This window comes from Coturnix japonica, chromosome 2, assembly GCF_054131305.1.
Source record: "Coturnix japonica strain WE chromosome 2, WE-NBRP24, whole genome shotgun sequence".
NCBI classification, from domain to species: domain Eukaryota; kingdom Metazoa; phylum Chordata; class Aves; order Galliformes; family Phasianidae; genus Coturnix; species Coturnix japonica.
In genome coordinates this window covers 64,739,136-64,756,669 of record NC_140664.1, presented here as the reverse complement: position 1 = coordinate 64,756,669, position 17,534 = coordinate 64,739,136, and the positions used below count along the sequence as shown (strand labels likewise).

The following is a 17,534-nucleotide window of genomic DNA, read 5'->3' as shown; positions in this document are numbered from 1 at the left end:
CTGTATGCATCAGTACAGGTTAGGGGATGACATAGAATGGAACTCTGCAGAGAACATAGGTGTCCTGGTGGTTGACTATGAGCCAGCAGTGTGCCCTTGTGGTCAAAAGGTACATTAAAATGAATATAAAGACCCTTCCCCTTCTTCTGCCCTGGACTCCTCAGTTCAAGAAAAACAGGGAATTACTAGAAAGAGACCAGTGTAGGCCTACAAAGATGACTGGGGCCTGGAGTATCTCCCCTGTGAGGAAAGGCTGAGAAACCTGGGACTGGTTGTCTGGAGAAGACTGAGGGGGGAAATCTTATCTATGCTTATAAATGTCTAAAGGATGGGTCTCAAGGGGATGAGACCAGGCTCTTTACCATTGTGTCCAGTGACAGCACAAGGGGCAAATGGGCACAAAGTGGAACACAAAGTTCCATCTAAATGTGAAGAAAAATTTCTTGGATTTGAGAGTGGCAGAACACAGGAAGAAGCTGCCCAGAGAAGTTGTGGTAGCAGGACAAGGGGAAATGGATTCAAGTTGAAAGAGGGTAGATTTAGGTTGGATGTTGGCGGGAAGTTCTTTACTAGGAGAGTGGTGAGATCCTGGAACAGGCTGCCCAGGGAGGTTGTGGATGCCCTGTACTTGGAGGTGTTCAAGGCCAGGTTGGATGGGGCCCTGGGCACCCTGATCTAGTAATTGTGGAAATTTGGCCCTGCCATGCAGGGGGGGTTGGAACTTCTTTACCCTAGAGGTCCCTTCCAACCCAGGTCATTTTGTGTGTGAATCTCCTCTGGAGATTCTCAAAACCTGCTTGGATGCTTTCCCATGCAGCCTACTGTAGGGAACTTGCTTTGGCAGGGGAGTTGGGCTAGATCATCTGCAGAGGTCCCTTCCAATTCCTATGATTCTGTGATTTACAGGTGAATAGTGAATGTAATGACCATCTATAAAGGAAAAACATTGTTTTGACTTTGCAAGACACCTACCCCACTGCTTTTCTGTAACCACTGAGTTCCAGAATAACTATGTACAAAATAGTAACAAAAAGCAGCAGTATAATTTTTGGCAAGGAAGATACACGTAGAAATATTGCCAAGGTGAGAGTCCCCACTACACAGGAAAGGAAAGCATAGTGGGCTGTATCACATGGAAGTTCATTCATTGTTTTATTTGTTCCACCAGGAGAAATTATAACTATCGAACTGCTGGAATTGGTATTCCAAACCCAAGGCATGCAGCCAACCTAGAAATAATAGGAGAGGGGAAAAGAACAACGTTAACTGTGAAATAAATAGAAATGCAACTGTTGTGGAGGGTTGACTGTAGTTAATTACTAACTGGGAATAAATGGATATGGAGCTCCCAGACAATTAATTGCTCTAATAAAATCTTGGAATGCAGTGCTTACTTTTACATGGCATACATGTTTTGGTCACTAGTTGTTAACAAGACCAACTAATTAAAGACTGGAATTATTTGAGCAGTTTCCCTTTCAGTACTCAAAACCAAGATATTTTCAACCCAAAGTAAACATGAAAAACTTGTGAATTTCAGAAAATGCTTTATATTATTATTTGGATAAGAGAGGCTCAGAAATAAATATCTTTGTAGACTTTGTAAGCTGTATCAATTTCAATTATTGATCAAATATAAAAGATATTTTAATTTTTTGTTTGTTTGAAAAGGCAGGCATGGATATCATACTTTCTATATTTCAGAGATAATTTGTCACACATAATTCAAATACCATATCTTTAGTTAGCTGTTCCACTTAGTTATCTTTGATCAATTACTTCTTTAGAATGGGATATTAAAAAGGAACAAAAACAACTTTTGGTACATTTTACATGGGAAATATAATGGTTTTTAATCAGCTTCTTCCAAAGGCAGTGTTATATATAGATCTCAGACCTGTTAGACAAGGTAGGGAGAAATCAGTGGCAAACAGCTGCAGTGCAGTTTTAACTGCACTCCAGCCTTCATGCTTTACTAAGGGAGAGGCTAGAGTTAGCATAAATGAGTAGTAGTGTGAAATTGATTTTATCAGGAATTGCAATATATGCCCTGCTCTGTACCTAAGCTTCTTTTCTGAAGTGTGTTATTAGACTTTTTTACTTTATCCTAACCACCAATAATGATGTTTTATTGCATTCTGTAAAATAACTGGTGATCTGAAAAGTGATCAATGAATATACAGGACTTTGTAGTAATCCAAATAAATAAGACATAGCAGGTAAAATGCGAGTTAAAATATTGGTTAACATTATGAAACGAAATTGCGAAGGCTGAGGTGAAAAATCAATTTCATGTGATTTTTGTTAAATGTCCTTAAAGCTCTTTGTGCTGCACTTATCTTTAAAAAACAAAACAAACAAACAAACAAAAAAACAACAAAACCACACACATGAGGGCTTTTCTTCTAGAAAAAAAATAATGCATCTGCCCATTCAGTTCAGCTTGATAGATTTTCCCAGTGCACATCCAGGGACCAGTGAATACATAAAATATAAAATAGTGAGTGTGGCATCACAGTTAGTGTTCTGAATTGCCCATGAAACCACTGTTTTCTTATTGCTTAGAACACTTTGCTTGCATCCCAGAGTCTAAGACATCTGCTTCCTTAGAAGTTCCAGTACTGTTTAGCATGTTATTTTTGTGTGGATTCTTTTCTTTGGGCACCCTAGAATATTTAATTCATTCATAGACTAAATGCTGAAATTCAATGCTAAGAATTCAACAAAGCAACTGCATGTGAAATATTTAGGCATTCACCATGTAAAACCAGCTGTTAAAGAAGCTCAGTTTTTCAGTAGTACTGAGCAAGTATTTCACATCAGCTTCTCAGACAATAGATGTGAGTGGACTGTATAACAGCTATAGTGTAAAAACCTTTTCTTACTCTATACCAGACAGATTTAAGATTTTCTCATCTGTCTAGGCATTAAATATCTCTGTTACTATGCAGAAATAATTTCTATTAGTTGTCACACGGAAATAATCTTGTGACCATACATTCTCTGTCACACGATATTAGCCATTAAACTATTAATCAGTTTTAACATTTTAAAATGGCTTTCCCATAGAGAACATGGCAACTGCAGACTATTTGATACTATGTTTAGATATAAAAATTTCTATAGGTTTTGACTATATATTATCTATGTAATGTGCTAATATCTTTACTATACCTAACTCAACACCGATTAAAGATTGTGAAAGTCCAAACTATAACAAAGGTCTTTAGTTTTGAATAAATTTGCTCTGCAAACAAGAATAATTCAGAGAGTAGGAATTAGTCATTGCACATGCTCAATGATATCTATAAAAGACTGTTCTTAATCACAAAGCAAAACTTGATTTAAATACTCACCACACATCCTTGAGCCACAGAGTATATTAAAATCACAATAAAAATACACAAAATGGTACGAATTTGTATTGTTAGGCACCCTGGAAAACACTAAGTAAGAGAAAATAGATTAATACATGTATTAGAAATATTTTTAGAAGTGGAGTTGTTACTGTTTAGTAGGCTGTTTATAGCAAAGAAAGTGATACAGGAGTAAATTAAGAAACGAGCATGCATTTATGATTACATATGTAAGTTTCAGTAATAATTATGAATATATGCTTTAATGGCAGTTGCATTTCTGGGATAATACACATGAAATTGTGACATGAAATTGTGATTACTGTACATTATCTCTCGCTAAAGTTAAAATTCTTTGGAATATTAGCAAGATGCCCATTCATAATGCAAAGTGGGATGGCATTAGACTTTTTTCACCTGAGGAATATATACAAAAAACATTTTGTCTTGCAAATTATCAACTACAGATGAAAAAAGAGAACATACTATGATAGTATGGAACTTTGGAATGGTATTTATGTCTTCTGCTATAATCATCACGCTAAATGTCAGGGTGGTTTTAATTATCAGAACCCATTAAAAATACTGAATTTGTCAGAGCAGAAACAGCATTGGAGAACAAAAATATCTGGTGGAAATGGAGTCTTGTGAATTTCTTAATCATTTTGATGAGTGAAATGAATGCCAAAAGATGAGAGAGGAAGGACAAGTCTGTCAGGATGTGGAATTAATGTTTGTTCCAACCATACTGTGTTGGTTTTATGTGGCAAAGTTTTAGTAACGGAAGGTGGCCTCTGTGAGCAGTGCCCAGCAGCTGTCCCATGTCAGATCAGAGCCAGTTCCAGATGGCTCCAAAAGGGACCCACCATTGGCTAGAGCTGAACTGTGAGCAGCATTGGCTGTGCTGCTAGGAGAGCAGATTTAGGAAAGGGAAAAACTGCCATGAAACAGTGGCTTAGAGAGAAGAGTGAAAATATGAATAACAGTCCTGCAGATGTCCAAGTCAGTACAGAAGGAGGACAGGATGTGCTTCAAGTGTGGAGTAGAAGTTCCCAGCAGCCTCTGAAGAGGCCAAGGGTGGAGCAGGCTGTGCCCTAGCAGGCCATGGGGAATCATTCAGAGCAGATCTCCACGTGTAGCTTGTGGAGAAGCCCATGGTGCAGCAGGTAGTAGTGGCTGGAAGAAAGCTGTGGTCCACAGACAGCCCCTCACAGAAGCAGGCTCTGGGCTGTTTTTAGTTTATTTCTAGTTTCTCACTGTCCAATCTATTACTAACAATAGGGAATAAATAATATGAATCTCTCTTCCACAGTGTCTGTTTTTGTCTGTGATAGTGGTTGAAGAGAGATTTCTCTGTCCTTATCTCAACCCTTGAGCTTTTTCTCATAATATTCTGTCTTTTGAAGATGGGGAGAGTGAGAGAGCATTATGGTGGATATTATCTAGTCATGAATCTGAAGCCACCTCACATAGAGATCTATTTCATTTCAGAAAAAGGTGCTTTTCTTTTTCTTTTGCACTGCAAATGTTTGGTACATCTATTATCTACGTGAACTGTGATATTTTTTTCTGACCACAGGTCTTCTTCCAGTGACTTCAAGGAGCAGTAAGTAACTGTATGAAATAAATAACTGATTTTAAAGTGGGATCAAGCTATGTCCCTTAAAAGGAGTGTGCTAAGACTTACTAATGCTAGATTTGACTTAAGATAAAAAACCTGAATTTTGGATGAAAGTCACAAGTCCTGGAGAAGAGTGTTCACCTCATCACTGACAGCAGAAATGTAACTTTCAGCAGGCACCAAAATACCCACAAAAGGGCTTCTGTGGCCCTGGCAAACAGAAATTTTGTACTGAAACTCCCCCCCCTTCCTGTGGTATATACAGGTATATGGGGGAAATATGTGTGACCACAGCATTCAAAATCTGAGATAGTTATATATGAGTCCCCTTCATCTGGGCTGCATAACATAAGAATACAGTAACAATAGAAAAAAATAAGCCTTCTGTGACCTGAGAATACATTTTGGATTCCATACAGCTTCAGTGCATATAAACATAGGTGGGTAACAATCAGTGTTAAATAAATAGATTTATATAAGCATAAGATTGGCCTGGATTAGTTAATTACAGCAGAAAACAGTTTAACTGCAGATGTCACCTGCAAACTCAACATGTACTCGGTGTTCTCCTGCAGGTCTTTGACAAACACGTTAAACAGGACAAGACAAGTTGATGGACAGACCTCTGTTGTACACCACTTACTTCTGCCTTCCAAGTAGAGTATAACCTTTTATCTCTATGTTCTGGACCTGATTATCCAGACTGGTTTCATTTAATCATCAAGATGTCTACTCATCTAGACCAAAATCTATCTACATATATGAACCAGATTGTGCTTTTTTTTTTTTTTTTTTTTAAAATACATATATTAAAAATGCCATTATAATGTTTTTGTACAAGATAAATAGATACATTCAGTTAATTCAGTTTGCAATGAAATTGCTTGCAGAGGATTTAGAGTAATAATAAAATGCTGTGAAATTCCATAGTTTTGCTGCATGGTAAATAATTATAAAGCAAAATGCAGATTCAAAACAGTTCCAACTATTGCATAGGCATGTATCTTGGTGTGTGTTGCATATACGTTATAAATGATAACGTGTTATAGCAGTGGGTTAAAAGGCAAGTAAATTTTTAAAAGGTAAGGTACAAGACGTGTTTGACTGAATGCTCTAGTTAAAGCATAGAAGGTTTATATTTCTGATTTTTTTTTGTTCATTTTTGTTCAAGGTTGCATCTGCTCTTTCATGATAGTCCCCAGTTCACAATTCTATACTCATTACACCTATTATGTTATCTTTTCTTCAATATAAAAGAAAAATTTGTCCACGAAATTTCAATCTGCTATATTCTAAATTTTAAATTTATTTGTTTTTCTAATGCTGGATTTCATCCAACAGAATATTTCTCCAGAGAATCCTGGAAAAATTACAAATCCTTTTTACTGCTGAATGAAACCTTAAGTTTGCATTAGCCCCAGAGAAATTACATAAAGAGAAACACCCCCCATACTCCCCACAAACTCCATATTTAATATTCATGAAAAGAGCAACACTTAATAAGCCACTGTTCCTTTACTAAACAAAAGATAATTAAAATTATCAGAAAATTGTCTAAGTTTGTAAAGATCTGCTATGTACCAGATATTCTGCTAAGATACTATTTATGTTTCTGTGAAAACAATTACATTTCTCCTGCCAAAGACCATATTTTCTAACTAAAAATTAGTGTGTTAATCAGCAGAGCAGATTAACTGTGTAGGTGTTTCTTATTATTTTCTGAAAAAAAAAAATAATAAATTTGTTTTAAGCCACTACAGATATTTTTCATCAGAAAATTAGTCTGTAGATGTTTTATTTTGATCTAGTATACCTTGTTTTCTTCTACAACAACCAGATGTTATTCTGCAATATTACTGTTGTGAAAATGTAATGGAGGAGAACTAATTATTTCTAAAGATTTGGAAAAGGCCAAGGATTGTATTTGCAAGACCAGGAAAGTGGTTGATGATTTGACAGGAAAAGTTTTGAAAACAAAGAGCAAGTTAGCAGCACTTTACACTTAGATACTAGTTGTAGTGGAAGGATAAATAGCATGCTTCCTCATCAGAAAGGAGAAAAATCTAGATTAAAGTAGCTGTTTATCTGGGCACTTGAATGGTTTAGCTCAGGGAGATATTGAAAAAAAACAAACAACAAGCACAACAAAAAAACAACCCACAACCAACCAGTCAACCAACCTGTAAAATCCCACAACCCCTTAGTTGTAGCATGAAGGCTACAATGATGGAAAAAATTATTAATGTAAATAACTACCCTCAAGTTAATTTTTTTAAACTATTATTATTTTATTTTTTAAGAGTGCCTACAATATTGCTAAGCAATGAGTGTAAAAAGCAGATAGATCTCAGATCTCTAATGCTATGGAGCACACAATGATGGCTTTGTAGTTCATAGCACAAAGTGTAGCCACTAAAAGAAAGAATAGTAAAAAAAAAATAAAATTCTTAAATAACTTACTTGTACTCTTGTGACATGTAGATACATAATACAAGCCACTAGGAAGCATATGCAGAACACCAGGAGAACAAGAACTACGGTACTCCTAGAATCAAAATACAATGTGGTAAATCAGCTTAACTTAGTAGCAGATACGAGAACAAACAGCACAGATGTTTTTCAGAGACGGTGTTGGACAAGAGCTGGAGGATTTCCACCCATGCTTTTAGTGTAAAACTAACCATCTCAGGGAAAAAAAAATCACAGTGACATGTGTGAAATTTTCAAGAATGAGAAATCAGGAAACATTGTTTTGCATAGCACCTCCTTGCACTGTAAAACTTCCTGAAGGGAGGTTGCAATGAGGAGGGGCTTGGCCTCTTTTCCCAGGCAATAAACAGGACCTGAGGAGATGGACACAAGTTGTACCAGAGAAGGTTTAGACTAGACATAAGGAAAAACTTTTTCTCTAAGAGAGTGGTCAGGCACTGGAATGGCTGCCCAGGAAGGTGGTGGAGTTGCCTTCCCTAGCAGTGCTCAAGAGGCGTCTGGATGAGGAGCTACAAGATATGGGTTAGTAACTTCTGGTAGTAATGGTGATGGGAGGATGGTTGGACTAGATGATCTTAATAGGTCCTTTCCAACCTTGTGATTCGATGAGATCAAAGCAACTCAGAAATTTACCTATACAGAGTGCCAGGAAAGACACTTTCTAATTTTGGACTAATGCAGAATATTCAGCACGCCGACTCCTATAAATGGAGAGAACAACTCTCCATTACTTGATCTTGGCAACTGTGTATCAATTACCACCTACTTCTCCTCTCTAACCTCTCCTCAAAGATTCAGAAATCAGAGCTCAGCCAACTCTGTCATTCATCAAGTTAAACAAAATCAGACTGGTCTGCACTCCCTTCTACCAACACAGAGAAACTCCTTCCTTTTGAGCAGTAAAAAAAATCTTATCTTTTGTGAAAATGCTATAATAATTGTTATAATTCTTAATCTTCCTTTTTCTGCTCTTTCAAAATAGGTTTGTTCTCAATTAGGAGTACAAGCCAATTGCTTCCCTTGCCCAGCCACTCTATTATTGGAGCAGTACTTTATAGATATGGCAAAAATTAGTCTACTACTACATGTACTTTGACTATGTTCAGGGACATTCCAACCCCTTACCAGCTATTGAACCAAGAATAAGATGATCTTCACACCTTTTTTTCTATACCTGTGAAAACATGTGTCTTGCTGTCAGCCTTGAAAAATTACTTACATAGAGTTTGCAACAGTAGAAGAAAATGAGAAATCTTTTGCTACATCTCAATATTTGCGATTGATTTGAAGTTCATGCAAGAATTTATGCAAGAAGTCATCAATACACACAAAGGGAGAATGCTGTGATGTACTGTGTGTGTAGAACCAAGAAGTGACTCTAGAGATTATAATGTGGATTCTGAATAGAGGTCTTAATAGATAGCAGGCTCCTCTGTATTTTTAGAGTACTGGAGTGTATTTAGGATGGTAGTGCTGCAAGAAAGCAATGGAGAGAACATGATAGCAAGTTTCTTTCAATGCAGCAGTAGCCAACCACTCACACTAGTGTTGAGTGGGACTACGAAAGATATTGGGGTGTCTCCAGTAAAATAGGGTTACTTTTCACAGGTTACAAACCCAGTCAGACATCAGAAAGCCTGATCATCAGAGTTTTTAGTGGCTATGCTGTATGTTTGCCTTAATAACCGGAGAGGTTAAGTTGACAGGAATGTAGCCTTAATTCCGTCAGACACATATGAGGATGTAAATATGTGTTCAGCTGTCAAACTGTTGGGCTGAGATGATCCCAGGAATATTGAAAATGTAAAGCCCATTGCTTCTTGTGCATTTATGCAGCAAATGTATTTCTTACAACAATTTCTTGTCCCTAGATTTTTTAACTTCCTCCTTGGAAGATTGATACATATCAAAGACCATTATGATCACCTCTCCTGTTATAGTAACACTTCACACTTGTGAAAAAAGGCTTTTGCAATTGCTTGTCATACTTAGAAGTACTTTTGGCAATCTAAGGAGCAACTTTAAACACCAAGTTTTGTGGAGAAAGAAAATTTCTGGTATTTTTAGAGTTTTAGTCTTGCTCGTGGTTTCATCTGTGCCACAACAAGGAAAGAATCACAGATTGATTGCCTAAAATTAAGACTGGCATATATATTGGAAGTTGTTACCGTCCAGTATGTGGCTTTTCTAATTGACCCAATAATGAACCAATCAATTTTCATGGCATACAGTGTTCATGTTCTGCTGATGCTCCTATTACTTGTCACATATTAGCTTAATCTGAAAATCTGTCCAGCTGTTTTTTGGAGAGATTCTACTTTTTGGAAAGGTTACCAGTTATCGTGACATACGATTCTTGCCAATACATTCCAGATGCAATGACACTAACGCTCTTTATCTCTCCTTATTTTAAATTCCATGGAATTCAAATTCTTTCACCTACTGTAGATGTGCAGAAGTACGCAAAATAGTTCTTAACTATTCGACAGTGCTCCAGTTAGTCAACAAAAGAAATTTGTCTGGAAACTAGATGATTTTTTGCAAGTAATTTTGTTTTTTTCAGATGTCAAGTAAAAAAATTATATGCTGGTGACTTACTAAAATTAAAAATGTGTCCCTCAAACTTTCAATTAGAAATAATAGAACCATATAAAAGTATTATTCTAACTAGAGATTAATGAATAGAAAAGATTTGAATTAAAGTGAGATTTTCAAAAGTATTTTCCTGGGGCCCATTCTATCTCCATTGAAATCCTAGTAATTTGTAAATGTGAATGAAGTTTATTTTGATATTCTCATCTGAAAAAATGTAATTGTTATCAAGTTATTGAAATTATTAGGATAACATCTACCTGCAACTCAGAGATTTTTGAAATGAAGTCTAATTTTTCTTTAGTAAGCATTTAACATAGCATTGACAATACATAAATTAATCAGTGCATTATAGCATTCAATAATGAGCACCAAGCACATTTTCAAATACATCATGAATATTTGGTTATGTCTGCCTTAGTGCAGCCAAGCTCTGACTGTAATTCATGTAAGAATAGCCAAACAATATTTGTTGTTAATTTGGACAAATAGAAGAGATAAGTTAGTCTGAGGATATACCATCAGGGACTCACTAATTTGAGAAGCTACCAGTCTGGTTGCTAATTGCCCTTCAAAAGATGCTCGCATTTCAATTCTGTGCAGGTTGCTTGAAGATATTCTACTTTGGATTATGATGGCAAAAGATAGAAACTTACTGTGGTATTATTAGAAGGTACACAAGGCCAAATAAGGCAGCTAGAATTAGTGAGAGAACTACAGCACTGGTGAAGTATTCATCCTGAAGCTGGTGGTACTGTTAAAGAAAGGAGAAAATGAAGACTGTGAGCATTTATTATATACACAGCCAGCCACTCATGCTTGTCCACTCTTACCAAGAAAGAGCAACAACCTAGAAGCCACTTTACAAACATAATTATCTTTGCTTAATTCACACAAAAAAATTGGATGAGGCTAGTCTACAGAAGACTTTGCTTGACAGGCTTTTTTCAGCTGTTCCTGTTGGCTTATCTATTTACCTTTCACCCTCAACTTAGTCAAATCCAAGCCAGACACAGGAATAAGTTTATCTTTTGGAACAAAAATGATTCAGCCATTCTTATGCTGAAGAAGGAGGTGCCCCTTTCCTCCTTCTCTTACTCACCACCCCCAAAACATCAAAAAACACTTGGTGCTGCTTTTAAGGAACACTGTCATCTGAAGTGCTCAGGACAGGACACTAAAAGGTGCTACTGAGAGACTCAGGAACAATTATCATCCCTGATTCCACTGAAGCACACTCTCTACAATAGAACAAGTTTTCCCAGAAAGTTCAAAATTTCAATCTTCTTTTACCACCTAAAGTTACAATTTGCTTTTGTCAGTAGAGATCCACACACAGAAATTAAAAATCAATGGAAATGATGGGCAGGTATTCACATACTGTAACACTCTAATGCAAGAAAAGAGACAATATACTGAATCTTGCAAGCTGTAGAATTTTCTCAGGGAACAAACTTTTCAGTAAATAGTTCGTTATATATATATAAAATAATGTATATAATATATATATAACTGTCAAATTGGCTACCCTCAGCAAGTGTGAAATACAGAGTAGCCTGGAAAAACACATTAAAGAACTAAAAGCCATTTCAAAGAAATTTTGGATTACTTAAACTTCATAATGTGAGATTAAAAGAAGGAAAATAAAACAGCAAGAGGAAAAAAAAAAAAGAAAAAAGAAAAAAAAATCTCATGAAAGAATTCAAAGTCCTAAATATTTCCAAAAACACAATTGTATTGAATTGAAAAATTTTGAATTGAAACATATATTCCTTTCATTAAACTTTGCCAACCATAAGTGGAAAATAAACCAGATTTGGATAAGATTGGGTATAAGGAAAATATTTTTTACAATAAAGGTGGTGAGGCACTGAAACAGGCTGTCCAGAGATGTAGTGGGCACTCCATCGCTGGATACATTCAAGGTTAGGTGGCACCAAGCTCTGAGTAACCTGATCTAGTTGTAGATGTTCTTGTTCACTGCAAGGGAGATAGATCTTAAAGAGTCCCCTCCCAACTAAAAAAATTATGTGATTCTATGAAGATTCCATGATTTTTATAACTCTGCCTATATACATATTTATATGCTTACAAGTCTGGAGTAAGTCCACAGCTTTCAGCACAGTATATGGTTGACTTGCGGAATATTGCGGAGAATTAAGTATTCCTTTATATTTTATAAGGTTAATTGGATCATCAGACAACATACGCAGAGAGAAGTGTCCTCCTATCATCAAACTTTTCCCAGAGTCAATAAATCAGTAGGAAGCCACATTGCCATGAGAAAGTATGAGGAGCATGAGACCTAGGAAGATTCTGATCTTTCTTTTGCCTTCCCCAAGTGCTTCCATAGCAGGTAGAGATAATTTTTCCCATTTAGCTAAAAGACAGTCCATCAGATTATTTAAAAGGTATTGAGTAGAATTTAAATACTGTCTACAACAATAATAATAAACACCACCACCACAATGCTCTTTGGTCAATGAAATCAGTAAAAAAGTATTTAAAGCTCCTTACTTTCTTTTCACGCTCAATTTGTTTATACTTCAGGGTAAAGAAGTTCAGGTCAGCCATCTCAGACTCGGTTTGCCGGGCCTCTATCAAACGACTGATGTATCTGTTTACTCGAGTTCCTGGAGTGTTGTACACGACATTAGTAGAAAAAGAGGAACGATTCCTGAGCTTTTCAGAGGCTGTCCTTAATGCTCTCCTCTGTAGCACAGATGGAAGACAGAAGTATGGGCTTTTATTAGCACTGAAATTTAACATATTCATATTATCTCAAGTTCATGGCCAGTAATAGGAATTCATTATGCAGAGCAACTGTATAGGATCTTATCTCAGTATGATTACCATCTTCTAAAAACTCCTTAGATCAAATCCTTATCCCATTATTATCAATAAAAAATGTCTACCTTTTCCAGGATTTCAGACCTCATCAGTAGAAGTTTTCTTTATATGCTGCTCTGAGACTTCTTCTCGACCAAGGAAACAATTGGTCTTCTGATTGACAGTGGACTACAGCTAACATATTAGTTCATAACAAATACGTGTGTTATACTTGCATACTTCAGATCTGTGGACAGGGCTTACCATTGATTGATATGTTAATTTGGTGACTAAAGAAGAATGGACCTTAGCAAAAGTAGAATAACATTTCAAGTCCTGTTTTGCTGGCCCCATATGTAGAAAGGAGCTTATTTTATCATGAAAAATAATATTGTGAATATACATGGACTGAAACATTCAAATCCAATCTTCTGTTGTTTTTTTTTTCTTGATCACAGCAGAAACGCTAATTTGCCAGCCATACAACTATTACAAACATTTCTAACTATTAATAAAGTTATTGCATTGCCTTTCAAACAAGTCAAAGCCTAACAGTTTTCCCACAAGTTATATAAAAACTATGTGCTGTCAGGATTATCATCAAGAATTATCAGGCATTTTATAATCTGAAGCTCCATATATTTTTTATTTTGTTTACCTCCCTTGGTAAATGAGAAAGGAGAACTGTCCATGACAAATATGGAGAAGAATGAGGTACTAAATGAGATTTTTACCTCAGACTTCCCTGGCAGCCAGGTTTCCTGTATTTCTCATGCCCCTGAAGCTTGCACCCCTGGTCCTCTAGGTGGAAACTGGGGGAGTAAATCCCTCTACACTGTAAGGGCAAAACAAGACTGAGACCACCATGTGAGACTGAGTGTACACAAGTCTATGCAAGGAGACCTCAGTGCATCCTTCCAGTATTTAAAAGGGGATTATAAACAGGAGGGGAATCAACTTTTTGCTTGTGTAGACAGTAATAGGAGAAGGGGGAATGATTTTAAGGTCAAGGAGGGAAGGTTTAGATTAGATGTCAGGGGGAAGTTCTTTACAGAGAGTGGTGAGGTGATGGAACAGGCTGTCCACAGAGGCTGTGAATACCCCATCCCTAGAGGTGTTCAGGATCAGCTTAGATGGAGCCCTGGGCAGTCTGGTCTAGAATTAGGTAAGGAGATTGGTGGCCCTGCCTGTGGCAGGGGTTTGGAACTCAGGGTCCCTTCCAACCCAAGCCATTCTATGTTTCTATGATTCTATGAAGCCTATAGCATACTAACAGGGATGAACAATACAGCCTTATTTAATTAAATGAAAAAAAAAAAGAAGAAACAAAAATGCTTATTTGCTTTAAAATCTGGCATGAATTATACAATGGAATAAGCTCTGTAACCTATTCTGTTTGTAGTAGGATTGAAGTTACTGCATTTAGTCAAATAAGCTGTTGCTCAAATAATTGCTTTCACTATGTGATTTTTTGTTTTCTCTGTTGTTATTTCACAAAGTAGATATCTGTGATATCTGTGACTAAGGCATATTACTTGTATTTCTCAGAAATCAATTGAATAAATGTATACTGAGATAGTGTGCTGACTTCAGACCTCTTTTAGAGAGTCCTTGTTTAAACTAATTAGAAGACTTTATCTCTGAATAAACCTTAAATTGAAATACAGTATATTTATATTAAAATCATATATCATGCTCCAAGTTAAATGTGCTGCTTCAGGTACAAAATCCTGGAACATTTGGTTCAGATAAAGTATTTCAGAACTTCACTGTACATGTTCTCATATGAAAAAAATAGATAAAATTAATACATCCCATAGTTGGATTTTTGTGCATATTACAAGAAACATTATAAAGAACTGCATATATTTTAAAGTCTGTGTATTTTCAAATTCTAGAAGAACAGTACTAATTTACAACTGAAAGGCCATACCAAAGCACCTAGAGTATGTTCATTTCAAAACCAAATATGGAATTTCTGAACTTCATCACAGAAGTTGCATTCTAAAAAAGATAACAAAATTTCCTCCATTTCTCCCACAGAAGAAACATTTGCATACATAAAATCCAAAATAGAAAAGTTATAAAACTTTCTGAAAATAAGACTTAAATTGAATCTTATTCAAATAATTCACATTATTCAAATAATAATAAAAATAGGTTGGAAAAAAAAAAAAAGTATAGAAATTAATTCAAGATTATTTGCTGACTTCAATGCACTCTTTTCCAGCTTTGGAGTACCAGTGGAGTGCCATATGTTATACTGTCATCTGCTGGCAAAGAAAATAGAGCAAGTCTTCAAGTGTTTTTTACTCCATAAGTTTCTGGATGAAGCTGTCTACAGAAAAGTCAGGGGCTACTAGCAGATAAAGCTGCTAGTATGATGAGTTATGGCATTAAAATTTGTTCAAGGATGTTATGTTTGGTATTTGTGTTAGGGACTTAGTGGTGTGTTTTTTTTTTTCTTTTTTTGCTAATCAGTGACCTTTTGCTTTTTAGAGCACCATTAATAGATAAATTTTTTTTTTTCATCTTATTTTTCCTTTGTTGTCAGCTCTTGCATAAATTTTAGTTGCATAAATAGCCTCAGAATCTATAGTTTCTGTGTAGAAAGGCCTGAGTTTTGTCTTTGGTGTGAGAAGGCTGCAAGTATTTCCTATCCTTTTGTGCGTTAGGTAGCTCTAGCCCCAGCAGGAACACCAGAAAGAGCTGGACAAACCGTCCCATATATAATCAGCGCAAATCTCTGTCCACATGAATTACCTTATCATCATCTTCACATGTCATGACATTGGAGAAAGGGATCTCTGCTTTGAACATCTTACGACAGTGCATGAGCTGAACAAGCAGATAGCAGACTGTCTTGAACTTCATTCTTTTGGCAGGCTTAATGTCTGATAGAATCAGTCCAGGAAATATCTGTTGAGAAGAAAAATATTATTTGTAACTCTCATTAATATTCCAATGCAGACATACCTACTATCAGATATCTACATCATCTGGATATCAGAAGAAAGGAATAATCCATTCAAAAAGCAATGCATTTTAATAAACATTATATATTCACACATGAAGACTATTCCATCTTTTTATGTACTTATCTTTATTTTATTCTATTTCATATTCAAGAAAAGTATTTAAACACAGTTAATATTTTGGGAATAGTTTCCTACATAGAAATGTAGGTTATTAAGAAAAACCCAACAAGTTCATAAAAGAGGCGATATTTGCACTTCTTTAAATTAAATAAAAACATGGAGAAATTTTTTTAGTAACTGTTGTTAAAAATGTAACTTCAATCCTGTTCTTATTCCCTCATTTTGTTGCTATAGCCACTCGTAAACTCAACAAAATCAGAAAAGGATCATTTTGCTTCAAAGACACATGCCTTGGAAGGAGACTGTGACACAATGAAATTATATTTCATTTATATCTTGTTTCTTCAAAGCATGAATTATTGTACCACAACAAATTATTCTCAGAGGGTAGAGTATAATGTATTTCTTTTACCATGGAGCTCCTATCTCAGCAGGAACAAATATTTTCTTTGTTAACTTTTCATCATGTATTCAACTCTTGCTGATTTTATTAAACCTGTAGTGCACATTCAAATGCTTTCACAGTCAGAAGAAGAATGATCCTTTATTCTACCCTCAGTGCTTGTACCAATCTTATTCAAGCTCGTAAAATATGTAAAGTAGTGTTAATGGGAAAAAAATTGGAAGAAACTCATGCCACCACACTATGGAAATTTAAGCTTGTAAAATTAATCTCTTCTGGAACAGCAGAATAAATAAGCTGCAGACAGTTTGGTCTCTAATGCTCCTATGTACAAAATAAAAATCATACTACAATGCTTTATTTAACTTGTCTAAAAGCCCACAGTGGCACTGAAGGATTGATGTCCAGTTCTCACAAGAGCAGTTTATATCATTACTTGACGTAACATAATGATCTAGAAAATAAGACAGATTTAAACTTGATAACAGATAAACTTGCACATTTGTTGAACGTATGATTGCATGGATATCTAAATTTAGAGAGATGGAGGTGAATTACTCTGTGCTTATATTCTGAATGGCATCTCAGTTATGTTTTTTTCTGATCTAATGGAGACCAAAGAGTCTTAAGTACAGAGAGCTACAGGAGGTGCCAAGAAGGATTCTTTAAGGAAATGCCTCAGTAGCAATGCAAGAGTTGCAAAAAATAGGTAGAATATCTTGCTAGAAAAAGATTCAAGAAGGCATTAGAAAGAAAGGCAAACTATACCTTCCTATAAAAGAACAGAAAAGAATTTAAACTTTTCTCAGTGCAAACTTCTTACAATAGATGCATTTCTGAGTGTAATGTGAAGCTTAAAACTACGGCTCAGGCAGTACACCAGTACCATTCTTCCTCAAATATATATATTTTCATGCAGTTTCCAAAATGTAACTTCAAAGAAGGAGGTATGGGTGTTAGTTTTTCTAACTTAATCTCTGTATTCTTGGACAATAACCCTGTATGACTCTCAGATTACCTCCACTGTCTGTTTTATTTTTGTGCTGGTGTTTGGCTTGGATCTCCATATTCATCCACAAAGGCCTCCTGGAATTTCTGCCTGACTTCCTGTTTGTTGGGATGCACTACTCTTGAGGTAGTGAGAC

The 17,534-nt window shown here is 35.8% G+C and overlaps 1 protein-coding gene across 2 annotated transcripts in view; it reads right to left on the bottom strand.

The window, feature by feature from the left end:
• The window catches only part of ADCY1 (adenylate cyclase 1), a 135,992-nt gene that overhangs the window by 19,132 nt on the left and 99,326 nt on the right, over nt 1-17,534 (bottom strand). For both annotated transcript variants that reach the window (XR_014942684.1, XM_032442541.2), the window contains exons 8-13: nt 15,652-15,807; nt 12,577-12,771; nt 10,716-10,813; nt 7,438-7,522; nt 3,357-3,446; nt 973-1,229 (exon numbers count right to left, since the gene is read on the bottom strand). Coding sequence is in view for 1 of the 2 variants with exons in the window: in XM_032442541.2 (XP_032298432.1) it covers nt 973-1,229; nt 3,357-3,446; nt 7,438-7,522; nt 10,716-10,813; nt 12,577-12,771; nt 15,652-15,807 (881 nt within the window). In the remaining variant the exon portion in view is untranslated. The remainder of the gene's footprint in view (nt 1-972; nt 1,230-3,356; nt 3,447-7,437; nt 7,523-10,715; nt 10,814-12,576; nt 12,772-15,651; nt 15,808-17,534) is intronic.